This window comes from Agelaius phoeniceus, chromosome 20, assembly GCF_051311805.1.
Source record: "Agelaius phoeniceus isolate bAgePho1 chromosome 20, bAgePho1.hap1, whole genome shotgun sequence".
NCBI lineage: Eukaryota > Metazoa > Chordata > Aves > Passeriformes > Icteridae > Agelaius > Agelaius phoeniceus.
The window spans coordinates 3316973-3337546 of record NC_135284.1 but is presented as its reverse complement, the minus strand read 5'-3'; the positions used below and the strand labels follow the sequence as shown (position 1 = coordinate 3337546).

General features: G+C 55.0%; 1 protein-coding gene across 1 annotated transcript in view; it reads right to left on the bottom strand.

Annotated features, from left to right (window-relative positions):
• Positions 1-20052, bottom strand: part of LHFPL7 (LHFPL tetraspan subfamily member 7) — a 60115-nt gene extending 40063 nt beyond the window's left edge. The window contains exons 1-2 of the mRNA XM_054647176.2: positions 18657-20052; positions 7383-7521 (exon numbers count right to left, since the gene is read on the bottom strand). Of these exons, the coding sequence (XP_054503151.2) occupies positions 7383-7521; positions 18657-18938 (421 nt within the window). The 5' untranslated portion in view covers positions 18939-20052. The remainder of the gene's footprint in view (positions 1-7382; positions 7522-18656) is intronic.
• Between the last annotated feature and the right edge of the window lie 522 nt (positions 20053-20574).

The following is a 20574-nucleotide window of genomic DNA, read 5'->3' as shown; positions in this document are numbered from 1 at the left end:
AACATGGACTAAGCAAGGAGGGGGAATGGGAGAAGTCAAATTGTTTGTGAAAAGAAACCTCAGCTGAACACATAATTACACAGCAAGGAGATAAGAGGATGTGATCCTGCTCAGCACTGTGGGCATGCAACAAGCAGGCTGGGCAGCCACTAATGACAGCTGTGAAATGATAAATGGTCTCAAGCTTTGCAGGATCTGGTTTATTACACAACCTGAACTTGCATGGGAAGGGGGACCCTCTCCTGCTGTTGTTCTCTGCTTCAACAACCAACAAGATCAATTAAACTTCATGAAAGACAAGTAATTATCAAAGCCATCTCTCACCAAAAATTCAAGAAGGAGCCTGCTTGGCTTGAGGAGCCTTCTGGTAACACCCACAAGCTCCACCCTGGTGCCTTGAAAATGTTAGACTCCAGGTAAATATCCTGCCTTATAGAAGGAACAACTGCCTGTGAACTGAAGGGAGAGTCACAGGCAGAGGGAATCAAATGAAATATAGATTTTCCCATCTGAAACACGTGGCTCTGGCACAGTGCTGGGCTCCTTGGGGCCTGTATTTCCTCAGGGGCAGCAGTGCTGGAGTCCCAGTGGCACTTGTTATTTGTAGTTTCCATTTATTACAAAGCACTGTTATTATTTACAGAATATACTGTTTTATGGACTGTTACTGCATCCAAGTGCAATAACTGGTCTGAGCTCAAATCCCTGGGAGAACTGTTGAAAGAAAAGCAATTCAGACACATATTAATATGACAAGGATTTCCCCAGGTGTAAGGAAATAAAAAATATGTTTTGTACAAGTGAAATAGTTCTTTCTTGCAGTATAAAGCTGCTCTTTTCTGATGATAGCAATGAAAGAATATTGCTTCTGTCACTGATGCCACTGGAAATGTATTGCCCCTCTCCAAGAAGCCAATGAAAGGACATGGCTGGTTTATTCTCTAAATGAGGCTGCTGAGAAATGCTCTGCTCCTGGCATTAGCCCAGCACACTGCTGCTGCTGGGACCTGGCCTGAAGGGAGGGCAAAGGCACAAAGTGCCAAACTGCACCACCCACCTGGAGACAATCACAGCACACCATGAGAAGTGAGCAGAGCAAAGAAATCTGTCCAAATGTCAGATGGAAATGAAGCTCTGTCATCTGTCACTGGGGTGGAGCAGGGCTCAGCTGCTCCACAGCACAGCCAGGGTCTGGCCCCTTCTCCTTGAGCAGTTCTGCACCTTGTGTGAGACAAGCTGGAGCCCTGGGAAGGATGATCTGCACTTAACCTGTGGCAGGGAGCCTGGCTGGGAGCAGAGCTGCCAGCCCCTCCCCTGTCCCTGCTGTGTTTAATGGCCTGCCTCTCCAATGAAGATTTTGGGTTTTGGAAGTAAAATCATGAAATTGTTCTCAAACCAAGATGATCTGTCACTCGAATGTATGCACTGGAGTGAGCACAGAGAAATTACTGTTTCAGCAGAAGTAAAAATTTCCTGAAAGGCTGAAGTTGATGTTTGTGGTTCCACTTTCATGCCTGTCAATCTACAGATCTGACAAGTTCATTTTCCCCCTGCAACATCCTCTCAAACAACACCTCCCAGCTGGGAGGGAAATGGGAAAAGAAGTCAATTGTTGCTTCTAACACAGGAGTTCATCAAATTCTTGAGCACACGGAGACTGATGGAATAACACCTGGGCTTGGTGCTGGTGCCCAGCATCTCCACAGGGCTCAGGGCAGTCCCTGCTCCAGGACAAACCAGCACAAGGCTCAGGATGGTTGTGGCTTTTACTGAGCTGAATTCTGGAGGAAATTAGCAAAAAATGTAACAGAACTTGAGCTGCATCAGTGCAAGTGAATAAAATGAGAGCACAGAAAAGTCAGGCATGAGCAAAACTGGCTCTGAAGTGAGCAGTGGGGCTGGGCTGTGGCTGAGCCCCTCTCCAGCTCCTGGCTCAGATATTTATTGGTTGTGTCAGGAATTAGTGAGAGTTCACTGACTGAATAATAACCTGCCAAAGGCAGTTTTTTGACTTTGCTAATGTAATTAAAGAAAGCAGGGGGGGAAAAGCCTTGCACCAGGGGCAGAATCAGGGCTTCCAACAGTGTGAGTGCTCTCTATGGCAAGGACAGGATGTGAAATGTGGAGAGGATGAGGATGGCAGTGAGGGCCTGAGCACTGAGGAGGATCATGCAGCTGCTCCCAGCTTTGCTCTTTCCAGAGAAATACAAACAAGCTGCCCTTGCAATTCAGGAGCAGGACACATCTCCAGGCTCAGGTTTTATGCTGCTGTGTTTTGCTTTCATGCCCAAGCACCTTGCAGGAAGACTGGACTTGGCTTCTTTTGGGAGCTTCTCTTGCAGATCTGAGGAACCTTTTGTCAGTGGGGAAACAGCTTTATGGCAGCATTTCCTTAATGCTGCTCTGATGATTGAGCACGTCCAGCAGTGTCAGTGCATCAGGACTGAGCGTGTTTTTCTGCCACAAGGAGAGGGACAGCGTGGGCTCTGTGATAAAAGCCAAGCTGCTATTTTTAAACAGGCATGGGGGAAGCTTTGGGTGATTTTAAATCAAATCAATGCCTGGACAACAGGGCGCTGCTTCCCCCCTGCCTCCACTGCCAAGTTCCTTTTCCGAATCCCAAGGATGTTTCTGACAAACAGCCCTCGGTCAGCAGGGTGGGGCTCGGGGGCTGCCGCAGCCCCAGGAGCGCCGCTGGCTCTGCCCCGCCCGCTGCGGGGCTGGGAGCGCCCCGAGCCTCCTCTCCTTGGCCCTTCCTGAACGTGTTTAGTTCATCCCCCCGCCGTGGGGAGGTACCTGCTCCATTCCGTCCCCTCCGAGCCGTGCTGGGACACTGAAGCCAGGAGCAGAGCGTGTCCCCACCGCCTGGTGGCCCCTGCACCATCCTTGGTGCTGCTCTCCAGCATCCCCACAATGCATTGGCCAGGGATGCTTGGCAGGGTGCCTTCCTCATGCCATCGTTCCAATCGGGATTTTTGGGAGAGGGGCAGGATGGGAGGGACCCAATAGGCAGGAGAAGAGTTTCAGTGACTCAGGCAGGTCAGCAATGACCAGGCAGCCACCACCCCTCTTTTTGCTGCTCCATGGACACACTGGCCTGGCAGCTCCCTCCTGGTGCTGTTTTTATCCAAGTTACTAATTACACATTACCTATATGTCACCAGGCTGATGGATGGGAGCCTGAGGGATCAATACTGAAGCAGATGATGGTGCTGTTTGCCATGCAGAGCCTGCACAGCCTGGGACAAACAGGGCACCATCGATCCCAGAGGTGGGCTGGCATGCAGGGAGGGCTGGGAGATGCAATGAGGGGGAAGGATCATGTGCTGCCTTCCTAAATAACATTTGTGACACTGGGACAGCATCCTGGCCAGGGACTGCTGTGGCCCTGCTGCCCCCAGGCTGCCCCAAACCTCCCACCCCTCCTGCTGCTCTCCCTTGGGAATGGCACAAAGCATTTTAATCTTGGCTGGTTTTCAGTCCTTGGGAATTGATACATTTAGAAGGTTCACACTGATCTGAAAGTGAACAATTCTCCCTCTTTCTGTGTTCTTACTGGATGATCAGTGTCTGAAGAACAGACAAAGGTCTCCTGTATTTTGCTCTGCTGCTTAACTGACCAGAAGCTGAGGCCATCTCTGTAATGCCACCATGCTGCTGCCAGTAAGAGGCATCTTGGCTGCAGAATGCAATCAAATTTTCCAGGAAGAAGCTCCTGGGACTACCATGAAACCTGGGATTACAGTGTGGCTAAATTGCATAACTGAGGGTTTCTGCCTGTCTTGCTGGAGCCTTGTGACTGCTCTGATTCTGTCATGGCAATGCTGGGAAATTGCTCTTTAAAACCAGAAGAGCCTTAGAAAGGCACAGGCAGGTCAGGATCATTTCCCTCAGCACTGGGTTTGTCTTGAGCAGTGACTTGATGGTGGTGGGATTGGACAGAGAGCAGTGTGGGGTGAAAGCAAAGCTCTCCCTGAAGGCTTCTGGTGCTCTGTGCCCTCAGTGAGGCCCCAAGCTCTGCAGCCTCCTCCTGGCAGCCCCAGAGGCCAGGGGAAGGAGCAGCAGCCATGGGGCCACTGCAGCTTGGATCAGCCACCCCCTCCCTTTGCCTCAACAGCACACAGGGAAAAGCTTCCCAAAACCAACACAGTCCTGCCTTTATTGAGGCTTTTAGGGATGAGGAGGGCTGCTCATCCTGCCTGTGAGGATTCATTCCTCAGCAGCAGATGGAACCAGCTCCAGTGCTGGAGCATGGTCACCCATAGTCCTGCCCTTAGTACCACGAGTCCCCAAAGCAGAAATCTACCCAGATTTCCTGTCTGATGGGGTTTACTGAGTGGAAATCTCAGTTTTCATCAGCCTCGCTGCCCTGGGAAGGCCATTCCCAGGGGGGTGGGGATGCTCTGGAGCACAGTCCTTGCTGGAAACCTGTCACAGGCTGCTCTGAGCTGCCCCAGGCTCAGGACACTCCTGTGAGGCATTTGCTGGGGGCTGTGACAGCTCAGAGCAGAGCCCTGGGGCTCCCCAGGGCATCAGCCACAGGTGCCATGGGTGAAGGCACTGCCTGACACACTGGGATGGCCCCGTGCTCCTTCCAGCAGCTTTCCCCCTGCCAGTCACTGAAAAACTGCTCTGAGAGCCTTGCAGGGCCCCTGAGCAGCACCTGGCAGCCCCCAGAGAGGTTGAACAGGCACAATCAGCCCTGGAGAACATTCCCTGTGCTTCCCTTTCAGCCCCATGCAGCAGGAGACATTTCTTCCTGGAATTAACTCCTGTTTTTAAACCCCAGCAAAGAGGCTTTTGCTGAAGAACAACTGGCAGGGTTTCAGCTGTGCCCCCATTTGCCCTCCCTGTCCCTGGCCTCAGCCCCAGGACTCCTCCCCAGCAACAGCAGTGGGTTGCAGCTGAGGACTGGGGCACCTCACACATAAATGGGCCAGCTTGGCTCCCTCAGCCCCTTTGGAGGGGCTGCCATGCAGGTTTGGGAGCAAGGATCCCCCAGAAATTTCATTCCAGTGAGTTGACACCATGAGCAGGGAGTGAGCCTCATCTCTAATCTCTCAGAGGCAGCTTTGACTTTGTAGGGTGTGAGAGCTGAGCAAATGTTCCTTTATCCTCCCTCCTCTCCCTGTTGCTCATTAACTCTTTCATTAGGGATCATCCTCTTGTCTTTTGTGTGGATATGTTGGGTTTTTCCTAAGGAGTGGATGCCGGGCATCAGGACTCCTGTTCTCAAAGCATGGTGGCAATTAGCCCAGCTCTGAACCCCGCTGGCCTGTCTGCATCTGCAATTAGAGCTCTGCTCTGTCTGCCTGAGGTTTTTATCTCCCTCCCTTCTGGGGCTGCAAAAGGCACAATTTGGCTCTCCAAATGTACAGCAGGAAAGTGTTAAAGCTGTAGTGTGAGCCTGGCTGCCCTTGCTGCTCTCAGGATTGGTTCCTGTTTGGTTCAGGGATCAACCCTTGGCCTCTGCACCTGGATTTATGTGAGTGCAGCTCAGGGCATCCCTCTGAGACAGTGCAGAGCCTGTGGGGGCTGATTCTGGCTCTGCTGGTACCTCTGCTCCTGCACTTCTGGCATGTTCTGTGCACCTGGCTCTTTATCAGGACATTGGATTCCTGATTCAATGTTTCACAGAATTGAGCTGATTTACTCATACCTTTGGTGCTGTAAAAGAATACCTCAAGTTGGCTTTGTGAAATGGGAAAAGGAGAGCAAAATTTGGGTTTCAGTGGGAAAATGTCTGGTCAGACAGAGGAAAGGTGACTGTGGGACCTGGAAACCTGGGATTTGGGAGAAACAAAGCCCCACTGCTCTGCCAGCATCTCAGGGGGTCCCCCTGGCAGAGCTGCCCACACCCCCCCATCAGAAAGCTTCTCTATCAAACCTCCAGGCTTGCTCTGCTTTCCTTCCCTCCCCTATAATTTCATCTATCCTAAAATCCCTGGTTTTCTCTGAGGTAATGTGATTTTTGGGGAGGAGTTTCTCTCCCTGTCACCTCGCTGCAGCTGATTTCTATTGAAAAGCTTCTTCCTAGGGAGGGAGGGGGGAACAAGGAGAGAAATTATGGAGGGGCAGCATTTCTGAATCCAAATACATTAAACCATTTAATTCTGTTGACTCAGGGCTGCCTGGCTCTGAATGGGAATTAATCCACAGTGCACAAAATTAAAAAGCACAAGACAAAATGCTTAGCAGGCAATGCCAGGGTTTAAAGCAACCCATTAGCTTGCTCAAACGTCCCCAGTAAATTTTCATTTGTCAATAACGCTTAGAGCCTACAGTTTATTTACAGCCTGTTCAATATCACCAGAACCCCTGGCAGCTCCTCATTTGTATTTATCTGCCACAGTCAGTTTCCTTTCCAGGGACTCTTCCTAATCCTGTGCTTTGTATCTGCTCCAGACACAGCAGGGATGAGACACCCCCCAGGCAAAGGTAATGGGGGTTACCCTTTTCCACCCCAGTTATCCCCTGCAAGGGACCCATCCCTGGAGCTGGATCTGCCATGGGGCTCCTCCAGCCTCTGTCCCACACCCAGGGGAGCCACTGGCCACCAGGCAGCAGAGATGGGAATCTCCAGACTGGGAGAAGGGGACAGCACAAGCAGCTGTGTGTGGCCCCACAGCCCGGCTGAGCTGGAGCAGCCATGGCTGAAATCTGTGCTGCTCCATCTGTCCCAAATCAGATCCCAGGGGATGAGCCCTGCAGAAGAGAGCGTGTAACAGGATTTCCCCCCAAAGCAGCTTGAATGCTTCCAGGCAGAGAACAAAGCCTGGCTGGCCCTGAGAATTTCTCCAAGCAAAGGAGTTTATTCTTGGGCACAGACATGAAGGGACATTAATCTCCCGTGGTGGCTCATGGCCAGCTGGGGAGGTTTGGTCCAACACTCAGGCTCCCTGCAGGGCTGACAAGTCTCCAGTGGGGTTTGTCCCTCCCCAGCTTCCTCCCCTCTCCCTCTGCACTCCCCCAAGGCAGAAGCACAGGAGATTGCAAAGGAATTTTAAGTGGATGCAGCATCACCAGGGCTGCCTGGGGAGATACAGGACAGGCTGGGCAACCCCTGTGTCAGGTGTAAAGCTCAGAGAGGGAAATCCCTCCAGAGGCTTATCCACAAAGATGGAACTGGACACTTGACAGGGAGCAGCTGCTGGACCCCAGGAGGTGCAGCAGCAGCCTGCCTCGTCTCCACCACTCACCAGAGCCCCCTGAGCTGGGGGCAGTGGGGGTGTGTGTGTCTGTGCCACAGACCCTGTGTGGTTGGAGGTGATGTTCAATAACTTTTGTGCCTAGGGTTTGCAATCTCCTCATGCTGCTGAGCCCCGAGATGGCAGGACAGGACACCCCACCTTCCCCCCCAAGAGCAGAGCCCCATCACTTGCCTGCTGCTGTCTGCATGTAGCCAGCCAGGGTGCAGAGTCGGCGCTCGCAGGCTCCGCCGGGCAGCAGCACGGCCACGATGGCCAGCAGGGAGCTGAGGGCCAGCAGGGCACAGCCACCCGCACACAGCACTGCACTCGTCTGCAAGGACACAGGGGCTGTCAGAGAGGCCACCCACACCACACACACCCCAGAAATCCCCTCTGGGACTGGCCAGTGCAGCCCTGTCATGGGCGGCTCTCCCATCTTTTCCCTTCCACCTTTTGTTGCTTCAATTCACTGCTGAGTCCTGAGCCCAGGTTGAGCCGTGCCCGGCCCCAGGGCTCACTGGGGCTGCAGTGACTCCTGCAAGTGCATGACTGCATGAAGGGCCACATCCTAAACCAGTGCCACCAGATGTGTGTGCTGTGTCAGTGCCTCTGCTGAGCACTGGAATGGATCCATGGCAGTCCTGCCCCAGCAGGCCCGGCAATGAGCAGGCATTTTGGGGATCCCAGTGCAGCTCTGCTGACATGGCAGGCTGCTCCCACCCCCAGCAGCCTAAAACCAGGGAAAAGCATTAATTCATGGCAAAACAGCTCGCCCTTGGGTACAGGTGTTCAATCACTGCCCTGCTGCTGTTTCTGTCCCCGTTGCAGGTGACAGCGGGTGGCACTGGCAGCAAGGTGGCCTCTTCCAGCAGGGACACATGCCAGCCCAGCCAGGGGCAGGGCCAGGGGCACAGAGGGGACCTTCCTCCTCCAGCACCCAGCCGGTGACAGCGCTCAAACAGTGTGAGGACACCTCAGGCCCAGCCCTGCAGCAGCCACGGCAGCTCCTGTCCCTTCCAGCACATCCCAGGGAATGCTGCAGCTCCTGTCCCTTCCAGCGCATCCCAGGGAATGCTGCAGCTCCTGTCCCTTCCAGCACATTCCAGGAATGCTGCAGCTCCTGTCCCTTCCAGAACATCCCAGGGAATGCTGCAGCTCCTGTCCCTTCCAGCACATTCCAGGAATGCTGCAGCTCCTGTCCCTTCCAGCACATCCCAGGAATGCTGCTGGCTCTGGTGAGTCCCCCTGCAGTGACACCTGCTCAGCTCCAAGGCAGGTCCCTCTCCCACCTCCCTGGAAAGCCTGGCTTTTATAACCTGTGTGGGAGCTGCTCTGAGGGGGTCAGGTCCCACTGTCACCCTTGTCCAGCCCTCTTGTCCTGGTGGGACATTCTGGTTGGCAGAGCACACTTTGCCTTTTTGATCTTCCCCCCTCTGCCTGAGCTTTTGGGGGAAACAACCCTGATACAGCTTTCCATTTACCTCCCCTCCCCAAAGAGGTCACAAACAGTCTGCTACTGTTTGGAATAATAATAATAATAATAGTAATAATAATAATGTAAATTATCCTGCAGGAACCACAGGCAGGCTGAGCAGGGGAAGAGGAATTTGATTTACCCTAGGATGCCCATGGGGGGGTCCCAAAAGCTCAAACCCCCCTCCCATGAGTGTTGCTGTCCCACAGGTCTGGCACTGCCCTACACCTACCCCTGTTCCTGCCTGCTGAGCTGCACTGGCTGGTGCTGGGTGACACAGCCACTGCCAGCCGTGTCCCAGCAGCTGCCACTGCTCCAAGGGACACCCTGGTGCTGGAGAGGGACAGGCCAGACACACCTGACACCCTGGTGTGAGTGCTTCTCCTGGGGCTGTGATTGGAAATCAGCATCTTATTTATAGCCTATTTATGCACTGAGCAATGCAAATGCTGTCCCAGCAATAAATGAATTCCTGACATGCAATGCAAAAGGAACAGCAGTGCAAAAGCTACCCAGGGAAATGGAGAGGCTGCTCCAGCAGGGAAATCTGCTCCTCTCCAGAGCCTGCCAAGGCACTGAGACCTGCACAGACAAAAGCTGCTTCAGGGCTTAAGGTACAAGGTTGGGACACCCCCAGCTGCCCTGTCCCTACACCAGGAGGGACCCATGGGATTGGGATGGGATGGGATGGGATGGGATGGGATGGGATGGATGGGATGGGATGGATGTCCCCATTGCACAGACACTCCCCCAGCCACATGGGGGGGCCCCATGGGGAAAGCAGCCACAGCCCTGGCTCCCCCACTGCTCCCAGGGCAGCAGCATGGCCAGGAAATCTGGATTCATAACAAAAAAAAAAGGATTACTCTGCCTGGCGTCTGCATTTCACCTTCTGCCCAGCAAAACCGTCCTCCTTTGCAAGGACCATTAATTATTTAGAGCAATGAATTTTTCAGCAGAAAGGGGTCTTGTGAAGCAGGCTGGTTCTTCTCTTGTGTGAAGCATATTATTTTTAATGATCTAGGTTCTCCTTAATTGTGGTGGCTCAAATCCCCTAAAATCTCACAGTTCCTGCTGGAAACAAGTGATGAGCTGCTCCCACTGTTAATCCCTGTGGAGGAGTGTGAAGGTCTTTTTCAGGACAAAGTGACAGGAAAAAGGCACCAACAGGCTGGGTGCAGGTGGGTTAAACTGGCAGAAGGGCTGGGCTGCTTTGGGAGCTGCCATCAGGGCTTGGCAACAAGACTGAGGGGTCTCAGGGCTGGCAGCACCCTGATGTGCACAGGGGTGCCCCAAACCCCCCAAATCCAGGCCTTGGCAAAGGGAACAAAGGTCTTGTTATGAATAAATGGGAGAAGATTCAGGTGAAGGTAAATGGTGAGGTTTGGGTTCTGCCATGTGGGCCAGGAATGCTGAGCCACTCAACAGCTGCCAGGCAGCTCTTGGGGGCAGAAGGGGTGGCAGGGACACAGCTGCCCCAAAACCAGGTGACAGTAGAAAAGGGCACACCCTGGCTCCCACATTCTGCTGGCTGTGTGCTGACATTACCTGCCAAAACACTGCATGTGCTCTTGGAAAACAGAAATGTTGCTTTTGTCATAACCTTTCCACGGCCTCAGCTGGGAATTTCTCAAGTGCTCCTGCCCTGTACTGGGCAGTTGCTCCTGCACAGATCAAAAAGCTGCTTTCAAAGGGAAATAATAAGGTTTAAGTTTGAAGAAGTCTATGGAGCAAAGGTACCAAAGAATAGCAGCTGCAATTGTTCCTTCCCACTGTGCAGCACCTCCCTCTCTCCTCCCTGTTTGTGCCTGTTGCATCTTGAGCAGAAAGGAGAGGATGCAGGAAACAGATGCAAGGGCTGAAACCCAAAAATAGACAGGGTGGGGAGGAACAGCAGGGATGCAGGAGGCTGCCTGTGAGAGCCCAGCTCAGGAAGGGCAGGAAAAAACCCATTTATCCCAGTAAAGAGCAGAGGTCCCAGTGCAAACCCTGCCAGGGAGGCCCTGGGCATTGCTGACCCCTGGCAGTGCCAGGGAGATGCCCCCAGGGAGGCTGTGAGCAATCCTGCCTCTGCCATGCTGGGAAAAGACATCAAACCATGTCAGATTTTCTGCTCCCACTCCCAGGGAGATTAATTGTTTATCCCCAAACAAATTAATCATCCCCTGGTGGGACTGTAAATATGCCTTTATGTGGCCTAATAAATTCTGATTAACAACAATCCCCTGCCTGATTTTTAGTGTTTTACAGGTCTGACACATGCCATGGCTGGGCCATTCACTTAGCAATAAATCTGCTGAAGATGTTGTTTCATTCACCAGAAAAATCAAAATTAAAATGCCACATAATGGCTGTCCTGGGAAGAATTCCTTAATTTCCCTAATGAAAACTTTTGTAAAGTTAACTAATCTTTGAAAGCCAGCATTAAAGCAGGAAAGGGGAAGGAAAAATAAACTCTCCAGTCCAGTTTTTAGTGCTGAGAAACACTATCTGGTGTTTGGTTCAGCAGAGATAAACCAACCTGGCAAAGCCCCTGCCATCACTATAAATGGGTCATGATGCACATTAGTTTATTAATGCAATTTATTAATTGGCACTTGACCATCCGCAACAGCTGCCATCCTGGATGGGGCCTGTGGTAGCCAGGGCAGCAGGCTGAGGGCCAGGTTATAGAATGCTGGGCTCTTCCAGCCCTGCTCAGCTCCTTCAGCATCCTTGGAAGTGGGGGCAGAAAATAAATGCCCTGAATAACTGGGAAACAAAGGCACAGGCTCAGTGAGAAAAAGGAGTGAAGGTCACAGTGTGTCTGTCTGGCACACAGTGTGTGTGTCTGTCTCTCTGTTGAGAGAAAATATCTAAGAAACCTCAAATGAGATCGAGAAAAACTGTAAAGTCAACTGTAAGAGAAGAGGTGGCAACCATTAATTAATCCAACCATTTTCATTTTTAAATGCAACCCCTTCCTATCAGAGCTCAGTGTGATCAAATATTCCTTATGGGAATCTTTTGGGATTGAACTGAGCAATGCTGAGGTAGAAACCAAACGGACACCGAGATTTTAACCTTGTTAAAAACCAAATGAGGATGGAGGTGCGGAGTGGGGAGCTGAGCGTTGGGATTTGGGGATGCTGGCAGCACCCGGGGATGCAGCTGTGGGCTGGTGCCTCCTCTGCCTCCTCCGGGCAGGGGCTCCGGGGCCTGGGGAGGAGCAGAGACCCCCGGGGCCGGGGGGAGCCTCGCAGTTCGCTCCTGTTCCCCCCACTGGAGGCACAGAAACAAACAGAAACCAAACATTCGCCATCTGGGCCGCATCGAAGCGACGGCCGGGAGGAGGATCCCACACACCCTCGGCTTCTCCTCCCCGGCAATTCCCTTCCTTTGGGCGCCATCTGAGCGCTCTCTCCGGCCCGTTTGCTCTTCCCTTTCCACGCTGCTCGCAGGAAATGCCACCCCCGTGCCCAGGGGCTGGGAGGTGCCCGCTGGAGCCAGACCCAGAGCGGGCAGGGGCACGGAGCCCCAGCTGTGCTGCCACATCTGGACGCGGCTGATGTCCCAACCCCCGAGCCTGGGCTGAGCCACAGCCATGCACAGGAGGCTCCAGCCCTCATTTCTTCCCCTTCAAATCCTGCAGGGTTTGGTAGATTTTGGTGCCCACGGCACAACATGCACGGGGGTATCTCTCCCCAGCCCAGATTTAGGTGCTTTTGCCCTAAATTCAGCACCACCTCCACTAAAAGCTCAGCCAGTCGTGGCCTTCCAGGCAACTTTTCCAATTCCCAGCTCACCAGCATATTCAACAGAACACCAGAGGGGTTAATGCTCAAACTGATCCAAGTGATGGGGGGGGAAGGCATTTTTTTAATTAGAGAGAAAATAAGGGACAGATAATACGTCTGATGAATTATGGCTGTCTCTCTTTCGCTGCCATTGCATCTGGGGATGCTGGAAAGCAGTTCCTAATGGTACTGCTTTATCTAAGAGGATGATGGATAGTAGTGAAAGGCAGAAAAAAAGGGGAAAAGTAAGACATTAGCACATCAATGGTGTGCCTGTGACCTCCATCAAGGGATTCGAACCAACTTAATGAAATTTTAATTAGGCAGCAAGCAGTGCACGGTGCTGGGTACCCGATCAGCCCTCCTTCCCCTCACTCTGTCATTATCTTCCCTGGGACCGGCCCTTTCCTGGCGCTGGCAGCCGAGCCGGGCTCATGGCCGTGGCCAGGGAATGCCCCGCGGGTCCCCCCGCTCGCCCAGCCGGGATCCGCAGCCGCAGGAGGATGCAGGGAATGTCCCACTGCCAGAATGTCCCTGCCAGCCCGAGCCAGACTCTGCTCTGGGCCCTGCTAAGGGCAAATGCCACATCAGAGTGGCTCTGCTGAGCCCTTCCCGAGGTGCAGGCTCAGGATTTGCCTTTGAGGAGGGGGCAGGTGACCCGTGTGACCTGACCATCCCTGCCAGGAGCGGCCAAGCAGCTTCGCTCTCCCTCTGAGAGGCAGGGACAGAACTAATCCTGAGAGCAGCCTGGCTGCATGTTCAATCAGCCTGACCTCCCAGGGCCCACCCTTAAGCTGGTCCTGCCTCAGCTCCCCTTTCAGCCCAGCTTAGCTGAGACCAGGTTGGTGAGTCCCAGTGGTGGTTTGTGACTTGGGCACTCAAATGTGGGACCACAGCCCAGGAATTACAGGTTTCCCCACCACCAGACCTGTTAATGTAGGTCAGAAAAGTCTGGGTGGCTGATGAAAGCAGATAAATCTGCTCTGGGGTAATGTGCATGAAGGTGGTGATGTCAAGAATTCCTCACACTCAGCGCTCACAACTCTGGCCAAGGTTGTGTAAGTGCAATTAAAAATCAAATGGACTGGCAGACAGAGTCTGCTCTCTTGGGAAGTTCTTAGGATGAGGAGCTAAAAGTTGATTTCCTGATAATCCCAAATTAATGTGCTGGCCTGATACACGACTCTGGAGGCAGAGCAGCCTCTGCCTGAGGGGCAGCACACACCGAGTCCCTGCTGGGGTCTCACTGCATCTCTCCCTAATTCCAGAGCCTGTGCTAGAAGAGGAGGGACAGATTTCCACAGAGTGACAGATTCCTTCTCATCTCCATGAGGACCCCAGGTGCTTTTTCATGGGATCAAGGCAGCTGATCTGCAAACCTGGCCCCAATGGGCAAACCCCAGATGACATCAGGGACCTGGTGCAGTGAGAAACCAGCACTGAAGATTTAATACCAAGGGTAAGCAGATTTATTGTACATTTTCACTAAGCTTTGCTGAATCTTTTCAAGTCCTGCTTTAAAGCCCAGGAAAGACCCACTCAAGGAACTGCTGGGGTTGGGCAAAGCCTCCCCCCTGTCCTGAGCAGGTTATTTTGGGCTCTGCTCCAGCATGGCATCACTGGCTCCATAGGCAAATGGCCCATGTGGCTTTAACCTGAATATCATGGGCTGATCAGCTTCTTTGTGATTTTAGATTACATGCTTGGCAAAGCCTGAAAATAATTGGAGACTATCTGGAAAAATAAAAATAGAAATCTGAAATGTGGCAGCAGCAGCTTCCGAAGTGCAGCACTGAGACAGGAACCCATGAGCCAAATGCTCCCACTGAAAGAGAAAATAAATTAGCTGAGGATGAAGCACTATTTTGCACGTACACAGTGATCTGGCACCAGGAAAAGGAAAAGTCATGAGAGGCAATGAAACCACTCAGAGCTCAAAGTTCACCTGTTGGGTTTTTTTTAATTTGGCCTCCCAAGAGCAATCCCCTCTCCCCAGGGTACCTGCACACCTTGGGATGTCCCCCTGCAGCCCTCACAGTTCCAAGTCATCCCACAACAGATCCTAAGGGCCTCACTCACAATTGACAGGGCAATATCACCATCACCATCCTTTCTCCTCTCTGGCTCCAGCCAAATCCTCTCCAGTTTCCATCAGCTCCTGCAAGGTCTCAGCCTGTCCACAACATCTGCAGCCATCAGGGATATTTTATTATATTCCACCCCATCAAATAACCATCATGGTGCTGAGCTCAGTGCAAAGCCCCAGCAGCACTGACAGGGTTAAATTAAAGGTACCCATGATATTAGAGAGCTGCAAAGTAATTATGAAAGGAAGCAGAAAAAAGCCAGCAACTCCAAGCAGACATGAAGGCCCTCTTAAGAGAAGAAAGGCATGTTAATTAACCTCCAGACATGATTCAAAGCATCATTTGTAGCGCGATTAACATAATCCCCCAAGTGCACACACAACTGGCATTAACGATCGTTTGCAGGACTGAACGCTCCCCCACCCTTCAACAAATCGGGACAACGGAGCAGGGAAACACCGGAACGGCAGCGAGACAAAAAAACCCCGTGTTCCCCAGGGATGGGCATCCCTGCTGCGGGTGGGCATCCACCCAGTGTGCTCAGCATCCCCAGATGTGCTCAGCATCCTCCCAGTGTGCTCAGCACCCTCCCAGTGTGCTCAGCACCCTCCCAGTGTGCTCAGCATCCACCCAGTGTGCTCAGCATCCCCAGGTGTGCTCAGCATCCTCCCAGTGTGCTCAGCATCCACCCAGTGTGCTCAGCATCCCCAGGTGTGCTCAGCATCCTCCCAGTGTGCTCAGCACCCTCCCAGTGTGCTCAGCACCCTCCCAGTGTGCTCAGCATCCACCCAGTGTGCTCAGCATCCTCCCAGTGTGCTCAGCATCCACCCAGTGTGCTCAGCATCCTCCCAGTGTGCTCAGCATCCTCCCAGTGTGCTCAGCATCCTCCCAGTGTGCTCAGCATCCACCCAGGTGTGCTCAGCATCCATTCGGGTGTGCTCAGCACCCTCCCAGTGTGCTCAGCATCCACCCAGTGTGCTCAGCACCCTCCCAGTGTGCTCAGCACCCTCCCAGTGTGCTCAGCACCCTCTCAGCGTGCTCAGCACCCACCCAGTGTGCTCAGCGTCCACCCAGGTGTGCTCAGCATCCTCCCAGGTGTGCTCAGTATCCTCCCAGTGTGCTCAGCATCCTCCCAGTGTGCTCAGCATCCACCCAGATGTGTTCAGCATCCCCAGATGTGCTCAGCATCCACCCAGGTGTGCTCAGCATCCACCCAGTGTGCTCAGCATCCACTCGGGTGTGCTCAGCATCCCCAGGTGTGCTCAGCATCCACCCAGTGTGCTCAGCACCCTTAGGTGTGCTCAGCATCCCCAGGTGTGCTCAGCACCCTCCCAGTGTGCTCAGCACCCTCCCAGTGTGCTCAGCACCCTCCCAGTGTGCTCAGAATCCCCAGGTGTGCTCAGCACCCACCCAGTGTGCTCAGCACCCTCCCAGTGTGCTCAGCATCCTCCCAGTGTGCTCAGCATCCTCCCAGTGTGCTCAGCATCCACCCAGTGTGCTCAGCACCCTCCCAGTGTGCTCAGCATCCACCCAGTGTGCTCAGCATCCACCCAGTGTGCTCAGCATCCACCCAGGTGTGCTCAGCATCCACCCAGGTGTGCTCAGCACCCTCCCAGTGTGCTCAGCATCCACCCAGGTGTGCTCAGCATCCCCAGGTGTGCTCAGCATCCTCCCAGTGTGCTCAGCATCCACCCAGTGTGCTCAGCACCCTCCCAGTGTGCTCAGCATCCACCCAGGTGTGCTCAGCATCCACCCAGTGTGCTCAGCATTCACCCAGGTGTGCTCAGCATCCCCAGGTGTGCTCAGCATCCACCCAGTGTGCTCAGCATCCACCCAGTGTGCTCAGCATCCCCAGGTGTGCTCAGCATCCCCAGGTGTGCTCAGCATCCCCTGGTGTGCTCAGCATCCCCAGGTGTGCTCTCACATCCCCAGATGTGCCACCAGCTCCACTCTAGAAGAGCTCCTGCGCCCCACATCAGCTTTAGCCCCCTCTGCCCCCGGCAGCCCCAGCTCCCACCCTCCTGCAGCAAACTCCGCTGGAGCAAACGCTCGAGGCTCTTTTCAGGAGCTCTCAGATTCCTGTCCGCGTTCGGCTTTCATTTAAAGCGAGAGCTGCCCGTCAGATCGCTGGAAAGATTGGAAATGAACGTCACGGCTCTGAAAGCAAAGAAAAAAGAGCCACGACTTTCCCATCTCTCCAAAACGGAGAGAAATCTCCTGCTTGAACTCGGACAGGGCTCTCAGCCGTGCTGAGCACCGAGGCGTGCGGGCTCCGAGGCTGCTCATGCAGGAAAGCCAAAGCTGTCGCCTGCCTCAGCAAAGCTGTCAGGACTATTTTATTACATTCCAGCCCATCAAATAACCATCACAACAGGTATTCTCCCCCTCCTCGTGGCAGAAGGATGGTAAGGGAGCACTCTCCTCTGAAAGGGTCTGCACTGGTTGTTGTTCATTGATTATTTGGGTGGTATTAACAAAGGTGACACGGACATGTCACCAAAATGCCCTGCAGACTCCCCTCGGTGCTGTGATTATTCATCTCTCCCTCAGCCCAAGCTCAGGAACTCAGAGACTTCGTGCTACATCATATTCTGGATCTCAGTGTTTTCAGAGGCTGAGGCTTGTTCAAATGAGTCACTGCTGAGCTTCCTTCTTATCTTTAAAGTTTGTTATTACTTGGAATTGTTTATCTGCATCACATTTGCAAAAACATCTGAACAAAGGCCAGCCCATGGAAACAAGAGCATTTTTGCACCTTTTTATATAAATAGTTAGGAGTTTATACAGCTGGTTCTTTTCTTTGCAATTCACAATATTTGTCTCTAATGCCAATTTTAAGGACCGTGATGGGATTTAAGCAATCACACGCAGCCCTGGTGTCCTGGCAGAGATAACAGCGCAGCTCCATGGCAGGCTGAGAAATCCAGCTGCTGACAGCCACGCTTTGTGCCCGGCACAGCCCCGAGCTCCGGGGATGCTGCCCCGGCTTGGGGACCCTGCCACGGCGTGACCTGGAGCGGGTCCAAGCTCGTGTGTTCCGAGCAGAGGCGGGGATTTCACACTCACAGCCTCGGGGTAAGGGTGGAAGGAGAGGAGGGAGGAAGGACGGGGCCAAGCGGGCGCTGGGATGCCGGGGCCGGGCTTTGTGGGCTCTCTGCACACACCCAGTGTGACCGGCGGCTCTTTTGTCACCCCGGGACACCATCATGGGGCCAGCGGGGGGGTCTGGCCTCCTTCCTTCCCAAAACCTGGCACGGGCATCGCCCCGGGTGGCCGGGCAGGGGGACAGCCACGATCCCCACATCCAGGCTCGATTTCTGCATCCACGTGTCCCAGGAGCAGCAGTTTCAGCACCTCCCCGCTCCCTCCTGCGCAGCAAACTCAGCCGCGAGTGATGCTCAGCCCGGCTGGGAAGCACAGAAACCTCAGCAGCTTCCCCGAGTCCCTCCCGCACAGCCCGCAGGAGCCTGCCCGGCCCGGGCGAGGGGGTCTGGGCCCGGCAGGGCGGGGTGGCCGGGGCAGCCCCGCGGCACTGCCGGGACCGGCACCGCGGCCACGCTGGGGCTGCACCGACCACCACGCTGGCACCGGGGTTCAGGCAGCACCCCGAGAACAGCCCAGCATCCCAAAGAGAGATGAGACCCCACAGGGATCACGGGGCACCCAGGGGGTGCTGAGGAGATGCTCAGAGGCAGGACGGGTGGGATGCGGAGGAGGGAAGGGATGCTGGAGAGAGCACGAGGAGACGCCGAGGATGCTCGAGGGGGATGCAGGGGATGCCTGCGATGATCCGGGCAGGATAGGGATGCTGGAGCAGCTCTTGAAGACAGGACAAGGGAAGCTGGGGTGATGACAGGAGGACCTTAGGGACGTGAGGAGGACAGAGAGATACCGGAGAGCCTGGAGCAGGTCTGGGGGGAGGCCAGGAGGCGATGGGGTGACGCCGGGGAGCCGAAAGCAGGCAAGGGGGGGATGCCGGGGAGGTGATGAGGGATGCCGGAGAGCCAGAAGCAGACACGGGTGATGCCGGGGAGTGCAGGGAAGAGCAGGCGGGATGTCGGGGAGCTGCCGGGGGATTCCCGGGAGCCCGGGAGAGGCGGCGGGGGTGCCGCGGCGGGGAGGCGCTCACCTGCCAGGAACCGGAGGGGATGTCTCCGAAGCCGCCGGGGCCGGCGGAGCCGTGGCAGCCGCGGGGCGGCCCCGCGCAGCGCCAGAGCAAGCCGAAGCCGGCGGCGGCGCGGCCGGGCGGCAGCAGCCAGGCCGGCGAGAGGAAGGCGGCGGCGCAGGCGGCCAGGAGGCCGGCGGAGAGCAGCGCCCAGAAGCAGCCGACGCCGCTGCACATGGTGCGCCGGCGGGGCAGGGAGCCCGCGCCCCGCGCCGCCCCCGCGCCCGCCACCGGCACCGACAGCATCGGCGGCGCGGGGCGGCCGGCGGGGCCGGGCGCGGGGCCGGCAGCGCTGCCCGCGCCCCTGCGCGCTCCCTGCGCGCTCCCTGCGCGCTCCCTGCGCGCTCCCTGCGCGTTCCCTGCGCGCTGCCTGCGCCGCCCCCCCCGCGGGGCGCGGCTGAGGACGGGCGCGGTTGCGACACCCGCGACGGGCGGGGGGATCCGGGGCGGGGGGAGCGGGGTCACCTGCGCGCTCCCTTCTGGGGGTGCACGGCGATTCTCCGCCCGCTGCAGGCTCCGCAGCGGCCCCGAAAGGGTCGGGTTGTTGCTGCCGGTAATTACGGGCGGTGTTTTTAACCCTCCCTCCGTGCCCGCACACGGCGATGCCGCCGCTCCGCTCCTGCAGCTCTCCCGGACGGGGACACGCGTGGGGAACGCGGGTGCGGGAATTCTGCGGTGGCACCGCGCGGGGGATTGAAACCCGCCGTGACAGGGAGGTTTAGATTGAAACCCGCCGTGACAGGGAGGTTTAGATTGAAACCCTCCGTGACAGGGAGGTTTAGATTGAAACCCTCCGTGACAAGGAGGTCTCGGACTCGGGGTCCGCCGGCTCGGGTTGTGTTATCCTCTAATCCCGCAGGTTTCTCCAAGGTGCTGGAGGCAGAGCGGCTGCCCGGGAGCCTGCGCTTGCTTGAGGTGTAAAAGCTGCGCCTCCCAGTGCAGATGGATTTTTATAACAGTCGTTCTAAAAACTTCATGGATCAGGTTTTATTCCTGCTAAACCTCACGGTGCTTCACGGATTGATGCTTTATGATGTTTGTGCCTCGCAGATCTTACTCGGGTTTTCTCGGTCTCCAGGAGCTCAGTTGTTCCCCCGAGCGGTCCCACGTCCATCAGCCGCATAAAGAACCAGATCCTTTTTAAAATGTAGCAAAAAATGTCTTTATCCTGCGCTAATGTCCTCTGGCGCGTTTCGGGCACTTACTGCCGAGAGCGCTGAAACAGGTAAAGACATTTGGGCACCTTTTGGTGAAAAAACCAAGTTTTCCTTTAGATCCAGGGCGCGTTGGTTGGTGTTTAAAGCGCAGCGCTTGGAGAGGGCTCCGAGTGCTGGGAAGCGCAGGTCCCGGCAGCACAAGCCGGGGGCTTGGCACCCTCTCCTGGTGCGCGCCCGGAGTGCTGCGGCAGCGATGGCAAATCCGCTCCTGCAGCTGAATGGAGGCACGGCCAAAGCCCCGGGAACGCTGCAGTCCTGCCCGCATGCAACCCTTGGGCTCCATGGGGTGTGTCTGTGTCCTGCTTTTAGAAATGCCGCGGACGCTGCTCGTCCTGGGACCTCAGGAAAGTTCTAGAGGGACAAAATCACACTCAGCCTTGTTTTTTCTCCCATATCCCTGGCTCAAAGAAATACCTGACTGCTGTCAGGTGCTGCATCACTTCTTGTACTCCTTGAGGGATCTAGGAAAGCAAAAGGTGGGGGAAAAAAGAACGGAGAAACAGAAGATGGTGTTAAAATAAATGATTATTTTCCAAGTATTTATGATGCCATCGAATGGCCAAGAACTTGGGGAAAGCGCTGTAGATTGCAGAAAGGTCATCTGAGGTGAGTCCCACAGAGCGCTGGCGGTGCCATCTGGGCAGGGTGGAGGTGCCAAGGAGCCC